This window comes from Sinocyclocheilus grahami, unplaced genomic scaffold, assembly GCF_001515645.1.
Source record: "Sinocyclocheilus grahami isolate Dianchi unplaced genomic scaffold, SAMN03320097.WGS_v1.1 scaffold525.1, whole genome shotgun sequence".
NCBI classification, from domain to species: domain Eukaryota; kingdom Metazoa; phylum Chordata; class Actinopteri; order Cypriniformes; family Cyprinidae; genus Sinocyclocheilus; species Sinocyclocheilus grahami.
Genome location: NW_015505704.1, coordinates 1 through 11,249, shown reverse-complemented (window position 1 = coordinate 11,249; position 11,249 = coordinate 1). Strand labels below are relative to the sequence as shown.

The 11,249-nt window shown below is 41.2% G+C and overlaps 1 protein-coding gene across 1 annotated transcript; it reads left to right on the top strand.

Annotated features, from left to right (window-relative positions):
* Window positions 1-1,127: 1,127 nt before the first annotated feature.
* On the top strand, window positions 1,128-9,260 carry tab1 (TGF-beta activated kinase 1/MAP3K7 binding protein 1; the record flags this gene model as incomplete). Its single annotated transcript, XM_016237785.1, has 9 exons — window positions 1,128-1,264; window positions 1,338-1,488; window positions 2,056-2,142; window positions 2,223-2,352; window positions 2,663-2,779; window positions 3,553-3,707; window positions 5,633-5,909; window positions 7,525-7,678; window positions 8,728-9,260. Coding segments are annotated over 9 exons (1,431 nt in total), but the record flags the coding sequence as incomplete, so codon positions are not given.
* Window positions 9,261-11,249: the final 1,989 nt, after the last annotated feature.

Below are 11,249 nucleotides of genomic sequence, written 5' to 3'. Positions count from 1 at the left end.
ACACACACACACACACACACACACACACACACACATCAGGGCCACACTGAGTGTGTTTGGGTTGTTTTGATTAAACTCAGCATGTTCTCACAGGCATCTGCAAATGGCTCCTGTCCAGCTGAATCATAGCTATAGAGCTCCTGATAGAGACAAAACACACACCAATCAATCAATCAGCAGGTATGATGTGTGTGTGTGTGTGAGTGTGTGTCTGTGTGTACCACAGCATCACCGGTGTCTGGGATGGACACTGATTTCTCCAGCAGCTCCACACCAACATTCTCCAAAACACACACAGTTCAGTTCTGACCAAATCAGTCAGTCATTTGCAACACTAAAGGTGACACTGATGTGGTGGATGCGCCGTGATCTGCACCTGTGTCTCTCTCTCTCTCGTTTATTTATTCAACTTTTTTTTTTTTACATTTATTGTTTTTGTCGAAACTTTTCCATGGACCCTGTGTTACTCTCTTGTGGCCCCTTTGGGTCCCCGGGCCCCAGTCTGCAAACCTCTGCTCTACAATACACCTATCATCTCTATTCAGTTGATCTCAGTAACTCTATTCAGTGATTCTGTGTGTGTTGTTCTTACCATGGTGTAGTTCTTCTGAAAGACAGCGCCGTCACTGCGGAACATCTGACACAGTGAGCTCTTCCCCACCGCCGCATCTCCTGAACACACACACACTCACTCAAACACACACACACACACACACACACACACACACACACACACACACACACACACACACACTCACACACACACACACACACACACACACACACACACACACACACACACACACACACACACACACACTCACACACACACACACATATATACATGTATGTGTGTGTGTTTGTATATACATAATACATATACACAGTGCAGTACACACACATATACTATGTAAACAAAAACATTTGATCATTTCACAGGCCGCACTCATTTTCAGAAACCAGGTCTTTATATCATTTTGCACCTCAAGTGAATATATGTTGATTTCCGAATGTTTCCGTAGTTTTACTGGAAATCAAGGACATAAGAGCATCATGCTGTGCTGAAAGTGTTCAGTAATTGATCTGTAGGCCGATCGGAGCGATTGATGATCAGGTGTCTGCTGTGATTGCAGCATCAGAGCTGGACTGACGCTCTTCCTCTGTGTCAGCTGTGTGGCGTCGGTTCGGCCCCGAACTGTGTGTACGGCCCCGACGGGAAAGGGACCCAGAGCCATCCCAACGAAGACGGACACTTCTGCTTCAGGTAGAGCCGCTCGTAGACGCCTGCGCAGACTCTGATCAGTGTGAACTGATGTCACTTCCTGTTCCCTCCTCAGCACTGAGTGCTGCTTCCTGTACGGCGTGTTTAACGGCTACGACGGCAGCCGCGTGGCTAGTTTCGTGTCTCAGCGTCTGACGGCGGAGCTGTTGCTGGGTCAGCTGATCACCGGTCACACGGATGCAGACGTGCGCAGAATCCTCTCACAGGTTTGAGATCTGACAGAAATGTGCTCACCCTCGGGTCTTCCGAGATCAGGATGTGTTTGTTTCTTCATCAGGTTTGGAGAAATGTAGCACTGCATCAGTGTCTCAGCAATGGATGCTCTGCAGTGAATGGGTGCCGTCAGAATGAGAGTCCAAACAGCTGATAAAAACATCACAATAATCCACAGCACTCCAGTCCATCAGTTAACATCTGGAGAAGACAAAAGCTGAAACACATCCAGCACTAAGATGTTTTTATCAGCTGTTTGGACTCTCATTCTGACGGCACCCATTCACTGCAGAGCATCCACTGCTGAGACACTGATGCAATGCTACATTTCTACAAATCTGATGAAGAAACAAACTCATCCTGATCTCAGATGATCTGAGGGTGAGAACAGCAGATTACATTTTTGGATAAAATAGTGCAAAGGAACATAACATGAATTAAGTACAAAAGATCTGTAAATGATAAATAAATGTAAAATTGATGCCATTTAAGAATAAATTTAAATAAAATGGTTGATAATAGTAATTATTAATATAATGTCTTCTGTGCTGGTCTCTCAGGCTTTTGATGTTGTAGAGAAGAGCTACTTTGAGACCATTGATGATGCTCTTGCAGAGAAAGCAAGCCTCCAAACGCAGCTTCCTGAGGTGAGCACACGTGCATGAAGAGACTCGGATCACTGCTTCTGCTCTGGATAAGACTGTCTGTCTGTCTGTCTGACTCTCAGGGCGTCTATCTGTCAGCTCAGACTCAGAAGATGGCGGAGCGGCTGAAGGCTTTGGAGCAGGAGGTTTCAGGAGGAGCCACTGCCATAGTCGCTCTGATACTCAATAATAAACTCTACATCGCTAATGTCGGTATGTTCACACACACTCGCACTCACTCACACACACACACACACACACTGTCTCTCTCTCAGACACACTAACACTCTCACACACACACACACACACTCTCTCTCTCTCTCACACACACACACACACACTCTCTCTCTCTCTCACACACACACACACACACTCTCTCTCTCTCTCACACACACACACACACACACTGTCTCTCTCTCAGACACACTAACACTCTCACACACACACACACACACACACGATCTGAGGAATCAAACTCTGTGTGCTGATCGTGTCGTTGTTTTCTTCATTTCTGTGTATTCAGGAACCAACCGGGTTCTTCTCTGTAAGACCACCAGTGACGGTCAGAACCAGGTGATCCAGATCGGACGAGCGCACACAACCGACAACGACGATGAGCTGTCCAGACTCGCCCAGCTGGGTCAGACACACACACACACACACACACACACACACACATGCTAATGCATTAAATACAATATGCAATCAAAATGTGAATTTTGCGAAATGTGAAAGGCTTAACAATATAAAAATGACTGAATAAAAACAATCCAAGAAATATAATTTTTTTAATATTTTACTATAAAAACAAGTATTACACAAAAATAATCATAGAAATAAAAATAATTTTATTTTACATTACAACACAATGACAGTACTAATATTTTAACGTGAACCGAGGTGCTCTGAAATCATGAGCTGCTCATGTGTAAATGAACACAGTGACATGTTTCACTCTAAAACACACAACCCATGTATTTATTTCATTAAATCACCACCTTTGCTATTTAATAATGACTTTAAGTTCATATATGACGATGGCTTTAAGCCATGATTTTGGTTTTATTTCATTTAATCAGCAGTTCTAAAATGCACTGTTACTCTATTCACATAAGTTGTCAGTAATGAAGAGGAGCAGTGAGTGCTTTTCTCTTTGTCTTCTCAACATGATTGATATTATTCACATCAGCAGGGCTGTGATTCGGACAGTAATATGACTCTGACTCAATCGTCATATATGAACTGGTTCAGAGGTTCTTTGGTGCCATCTTGTGTTTACGTGGTTTCTGACACCTCAGCATGTTGAATGACATGCTCATGCTGGACGGTTTTATTTTTTATTATGTTTTAGCAATAAGTGTTGATTGTGTCTCAGCTGAGCATGTCGAGTGTGTGAATGATTGTGTGTCTCAGGTCTGGATCCGGTGCGCTTGAGGCAGACTGGACTGATCTCAGGTCAGAGCAGCACCCGACGGATCGGAGACTATAAAGTCAAATTCAACTACACAGACATCGACGTGCTCAGGTGTGTTTCTGATACTCTCTCACACACACACACACACACACACACACTCTTACATACACACTCACACACACACACACACACACGCACAATCACACACAGACACACACACTCTTACATACATACACACACTCTCTTACATACACACACTCGCACACTAATTCACACTCACACATGTACACAATCACACACACAAACACATACACACACTTGCACACACACTCACATACACACACTCGCACACACACACACACTCACTCACTCACACACACACACACACACTTACACTCACTCACACACACACACACACACACACCCTAATAATTAGGGCCCGTGGGCAGCTGGACTGACAGTCTACAAGAGCCTCACTGGGTCAAGAGAAGGTCCTGTTAGAATGAGAAGGAGAGAGAGATACCTAGGAACACACTCTTACATACTCACACACACACACGCGCACGATCACACACACACACACACTCACAATCTCACATACTCACACTCGCACACTCATTCACACTCACACACACACACTCTCTTACATACACACACTTGCACACACACAAACTCTCTCACATACACACACTCGCACACTAATTCACACTCACACATGTACACAATCACACACACAAACACATACACACACTTGCACACACACTCACGCTCACATACACACACTCGCACACACACACACACTCACACTCTTTTTTTACTTTAGTCTGGTCTTGTGTCAAATGTCCTTGTTAATTTTTATCACATTTAGTCAAACTTATCCTGTTTTATTTTCGCTGATAGAAAGTCTGGGCGTTTAATTCTTCTCTCAGTATTACAGTATTACATTCTTTTTATAATTCAACAATGGTTCAGTGGTTAATCAAGATTATTTTGCTCAAAAATATAATCATGATTATCGTAATTTTTTTCATCACAATTATTGCACTTTCACATAAGCACAAATCAAGAGAATGTTAACTCTCATGGTTTGCTCACAGATTTAGTCGCAGCAAACAGTGCAAATGCCGGCGTGAAAACAGACTTGGCCCGAAGCCAACTAAAATTAAATACTGGGCCAAATACCGAACACGTTTTTTTTTGCATTTTCCCCCCATGTATTTTGCCATTTTTTTCCACCATTGCATAAATTAAATAGCCAAAATGTGCTTGTTACTGTTTTGTCTCGCTTTTCAAAGACAAAATCAATTACAATTACACTGTCGATCATAACATACTGCTAGAGAGACTGGAAAACTGGGTCAGGGTTTCTGGGATGGTACTCAAATGGTTCAGGTCATACTGAGAATGGAGAGGTTATTATGTGAGTACAGGAGAGCACAAGTCTAAGTGGAGTCCCACAAGGCTCGATTCTTGCACCGCTCTTGTTTAGCCTGTATATGCTCCCACGAAGTCAATTAACGAGAGAACCAAATCGCCTATCACAGCTATGCAGATGATACCCAGATGTACCTAGCCTTATCTCCAAATGACTACAGCCCCATTGACTCCCTCTGCCAATGCATTGATGAAATTAACAGTTGGATGTGCCAGAACTTTCTTCAGTTAAACAAGGAGAAAAAAATTAATTACTGAGCAACTGACGATTAACACTGTTTCAGCGCAGATTTTCCTCGCGCTTTGGACTCTGGCGCACCGCGAGTTCAGAATACATGCAGTTCATGCGTGCATAAGAAAAAATAACGTTCTTCCGTTTATTTACTAACTGTTTAAGGCCATTTGGTGATTTCAATCATCATACAGTAACCAGCAACAACCAAACCCCCTTCTTCTTCTCATCGGAGACATCATGCAGTGCAGTACTAAACAGTCTCTCGCTGTCGGTGCTTATGATTTCTTCCACACTGCATTCGTGTTTGCTGCATTAGTGCGTTCCTCTATTTGATCGCGTCACGTAATTGTTCAGTACAATTTATTCGGTCTTTTCACTTATACAATAATTTCGGTTGCTGAATATTCTAGTCACATCCGTCCTGCAGCATTGTTTCAATATCTGTGGACTACATTTCCCATGTTCCCCGGCAGGAGATCGTTGCCATGGTAGCGGCGGAGCTGGCGCAGCAGAGCAGTCTGGAGGCGGCTGCGCAGTCGGTGGTGGAGCGCGTCAAGCGTCTGCATCACGACTCATACGTGAGCGGCAGACAGAGGGCGCCACACTGCGCCAGACATGAAGACATGACGCTTCTGATCAGAGTCGTTAACTACACACTCGCAGACGGCTCGCTCACACCCACACAAGGTGAGACGCAGCTGTGGGCTCGACCAATCACAAGCCAGAACCACAACCACCTGCTTTATAAACCACAGTACACACAGGTTAATGAAAGTCCTTGATTCTGATTGGCTGAGCCGCGTTCGAAGCCGTTCTCTACAAAGTAACACACACCTTTGTTTACGTTTGTGTGTTGCTCGGCAACCACTTTGTAGCAACCACAACTGTTTCTGAGGAGCTACATTGTTTGGTGGAAGAATACTGTGTTTATTAATATCATTACACTTTATTTGCTCTGTTTTATTTTGTGAAGCCTTACTACGTATATGAAATTAGCATTTAGCTGTTATAATTTACTGTAAACCACGGCTTCACGGGGATTATTGCTTTAGTAAACAATAAGATCTTAGACTGTCACATTAGATTTAGGGTTTCTTTTATATATATATATGCATTAGTGCTGTCAATCGATTTAAAAAAATTTAACTAATCAATCACATTTTTTCTAAAATGAATCGCGGTTAATCCCACCTACCATTAAAGATTTTAAATATACTTTTATATTGCAGTCATTTCACATTCAATGTCTAAATTAATGTAGAAACCGCATAAAGATAGTATATTTGTAATATTTGTTTAATGGATTCTTTTTTTTGTGGCTGAATGTGAGAATCGCTGATACCGGTACTGCTGATGTCTCTAGGAAATTATTATTTTTCCTAATATTTAACCATTGATTATTTGTAATGTTGACTGTACTAACATTACAGTATAATTGAGAGCTATCCATTTTTATTGACATTTATTAGACTTTAAAAAACAACAACTTCTGTTTTAAGTGAACTTAAAACAATCTTCACATAAACGCATTATAATAAATGTCATATTTACCTGTGGCCTTCAGCAAGTAGGAAACACACCGAGATTGAATAATTAAGTATCAAACACTAAATTAAATATAGATGAATCCTTAAAGCTACAGAAGTTATTGATTTCCTCTTTTTTCTTTTGATCTTTGATTAATAGACATCACAGCAGCTGGTTATTAGGTTATTTGCTGCTATTACTTTAAGAGCTGCCGCTGCTGAGCGTGGCGCGGATCTGACACGCATTGTGTGTGTGTTTATGTGCTCTTTATCTTTTCTGACCCACTTCCGGTCTTGAAGTCTCTACTAATGAGCTGATGAGTTTAATCGGGTGTGTTAGATGAGGGAGACGGTGCTTTTTTAATAAGATCACATTCGTTTTTCATATTTATTCATTTTCAAATTTGGTACATTTTATGTCAAATAATTATCCATTTATTTGCAGCATATCTTATTTTATTATTTGTAAATAGTGTGATATCATATAAATCGGCTCCTTATGATATTGCCATTGACATCGGCATCAGAAAATCTATATTGGTCGACAAATCTTAACCATGGTTAACTGTATTTTAATAGTTACATTTACAAAATAATAACCATATGCATGAACGATTCCTCCTACACGTATTATATTAGTGTAGGCTTTCGAAACCAGTGCATTAATACACAATCAGTGTGTGTTTTAATCAGCATCATCACACAGACTCTGAGCGCGTCTCGTCCAGTCCGAGTTTATATTCTGCATCATAATTAGCATTGATGTGTGTGTGCAGGAGGACGGATCTACCCGGTGTCTGTGCCGTACTCGAACCATCAGAGCACCAGTAAGACCAGCGTCATGCTGTCTCTGGTCATGCCGGCGCAGGGAACGCTGACCAACGGCTCCAACACTGCGTCCACGCTGGAGGGAGACACACCGACCGCTGGGTAACACAGCGCTGACCGCGCCTAGGAGCGCTTTTTTCCTTTCTCATTTTAGGTTCATTTTTAGTCATTTAGTTTGTGCTCTTTTTGCCATTTTTAGTAGTATATGTATATAGTTCAACTAAATGAAAATAGGAAATGTTGCTTTGTAAAATAAATACAAAGAATGAACGTTTTAGTAATTTAGTTTGTTTTTGCTATTTTTATTAGTTATTGTTTTTTTTCTAATGTGTCTATATTGTTTTTACTTTTTATTTTTAGAATTGTATTTATTATTTTATTTTAGTACATCAAGTTAAACTAAATGAAAATGAGAAATTATGTTTCCTTTTTAATTTTAGTAATTTAGTTTGCCATTTTTATTCGTTTTTTTCTGTCTCTATTGTTTTTATTTTCATAATTGATTTATTTAATTCAAAGTTAAATTAAATGAAAATGAGAAGTTTCCTGTTTAATGTTAAGTTTTAGTAATTTAATTATTAAAATTGTTTTGCCATTTTATCATTGTTTATATATATATATATATATATAATTTTTGCTAATATTTTCATAATTTTAGTTTTATAATTTTTCTGTTTTCTATTTTTGTTCATTAAGTTAAACTATGAAAATATTTCAGTTAAAAAAAATTCAATTTCAATTATAAAATAATGTAAATGTTTTTTATGGTTTAGTTTTAGTTAGCTGTAATAATCCTGCGCCCAGCTAATGTTGTTTCCTTCAGCTGAATGCATTCGTAACTCTATCAATAACGCATAAATCTCTCTCCACGGTCCATGGTTTAACTGTAGTCTACTGACACCCCTGATTCCCCTGACCATAGACGCCTTACAGCCAATCAGTGAGAGTCCTGGCCCCGCCCCTCACTATGACCCCGCCCCTCTGTGTGTTTGTGCTCCTCCCTATGACCCCATCCCTCTGTGTGTCTGTGTTCCTCCCTCTGGCCCCGCCCCTCACTATGACCCCACCCCTCTGTGTGTATGTGCTCCTCCCTCTGGCCCCGCCCCTCACTCTGACTCCACCCCTCTGTGTGTCTGTGCTCCTCCCCTCAGTCAGAGTCCCACGGCGACGCTGCAGTCGACCAACACACACACGCAGAGCTCCAGCTCCAGCTCCGGAGACGGAAGCCTGTTCCGGCAGAGAGGCAGTCAGGCAGCACAACCGGACGAGACGGGAAGAGTGCCTCCATACGTCGACTTCACACAGTTCTACCGGCTCTGGGGCTCCGATCACGGCGAGGGCCAGGGTCTGTCTGGAGATCTGGGGCCGCAGTGAGGATCAGGTGAAACACAATATTATTCCATCTGTGAGCCGACAACAATCTCCTTAAACTGTATCTTTGGCCTGTACTCATGGATAGAGGAGCTCCACCGACTGTATCAAAGGGAAACTCACAGCATCATGTTTTTAACACTTCACACTCACGTTTCTCTGAGCTTCTTTCTTCCTGCTTCTGTGCAGTTTGACGTCTCTGTAAAACCAAAGTGAGGTCAGACCTGCATATATACGTCTGCCTGTCTGCGTTTTCTGTGTTCTTTGAGTTTTTAGTGTCTTCCTTTAATAAACAGCTCTTGTTTCAGCACCATATTCTGGTTTGGTTTCTCTTGGGAGCTAATCTAATGTGAAGAGGTAGACTGTTCCAGAGTTTCGGACCTGCAGCTGCAAAAGAGCAGCCACCTTGTTTTTTAAGTCTAGATCTAGGCACGATGAGCAGACAGAGATCACTGGATCCCAATGATCTAGAAGCGGTGTACGGGCGGAGCAGGTTTGTCAGGTATTGAGGGCTTTATAAACAAATAATAGAATTTTAAAATCAATTCTATTTTTAATGGGTAACCAGATAAAATGGGATTTACCGGCTCATGCTTGCGGGTTCATGAGAGTAATCTAGTAGCTGTGTTTTGCTCTAGAGTAGACGGGAGAGGGAAGACTGAGAAACACCGTAATAAAGTGAATTACAATCATCTAAACGAGTTGTTACAAAAGCGTGAATCACCGTTTGGAAACTAGAAAATGAACTTGGAAATGACTCTGTGATAAGAAGGGTTTCTCTTTAGAAAGTTGACGGAGATGAAAAAAAGCATGATTTTACAACAGTACTCGTGTCTGTCAAATGTTAAGTTATGATTAAATAGAACGCCCAGATTTCTTGCGCATTGAGTTTCTAACTTATCTAACACACAATTTTCCTTATGCCCAAATAGAATTATTTTGGTTTTCATTTAAATTTTGAAAATTACAAAGCTTAAGTTCTTCTAAGCAGGCCAACAGTGGTTGTAAGCCATTTTTATCACTATGCTTTAAAGGAAAATAGATCTGAGTATCATCAGCATATAGATGAAAGGATACTCTATATTTGTTACAAATGGAAGCCAGAGGTAGTGTGTGCAGGGTAAACAAAACCGGGCCCAGGATTGATCCCTGTGGAACTCCACAATTAAGAGGTATACAAGAGGAGGTCTGGTGACCGATACAAACACTAAAACATCTGTTGGTCAGATAAGAACGGAGCCACTGTAAGACTGTGCCACGAAGGCCCACAGATATCTCCAGACGAGTCAACAGGACCGAATCGAAGGCAGCACCCAGATCTAATAAAACTAAAGCCATGGATTTCCCAGAATCACTCGAGACTCTATGACTATGACAATTTTGTTCCGATAAGTTCTGACAAATGTTTGCATTTTGCATCTGTCTGAAACATGTTATACGAGCTTCTCAAAACTTCATAAGAAACCTGCAATCTTTCCGTTTTCCATTTGCGTTCAGCCCGTCTACAACGATTTTTATCATTCAAGGGGGGCAATAGAATTCATGATATCTGCACAGGTAGAATTAAAAAGATTAAGATGTGCGTCGGTGTCCAGATTAAGCAGGGTCCAGAGAGTTGCATTCATCATGGTAGGCTACAGAAAAATCTTCACTAGAATGTTAAGCGAGCGAGTCAGACGTGCCAGCGATGGATTCTGAGGAGTAACAAGAACCGGCCTGTGATCAGCAAAAGCTGCTGTTTGAAATAGAAAAACATGGGTTAAAATCAAATCAAGGGTATGATCATGGATAGTTTAATTTGAAATAAAATACAGTCTCACACTTTAGCTTTAAATATTCAAAAAGCTGAGATAAATCAGCATCTTGTGCAGATTATTCTAATTAAATTATATGACAGATGATATAATGTCAGTAAAGATGGGATGCAATTGACCGGCCCTCAGCGGCCCCTCGCCACGAGACACTAATGTACAGTATTTGGAAACCTGTCCTTGTATTGAACATTTACAAATATGTCATGGGAAAAATCTAAAGATGCCTTTAATCTCAGCTGCCAGACATGTCTGATTATCAAGACGTCTTGCAGCAGTTTTGGTCTAAGAATTGACCACAAGGTGGCGCTATAAGAAGGCAATGTACGGATCTCTCAGACGTCTTGCTGAACATTTCCTGGAAAACACGTGAGAGTAACGATGCATCATCAGGAGACCCTGGTGGAAAAGCTTGATACAAATCTAGCTATCTTATTTAGACCCGTTTAACTTCTTGGTGGTTTGCCATTTTTGCTAAATGTTAGTTTTTT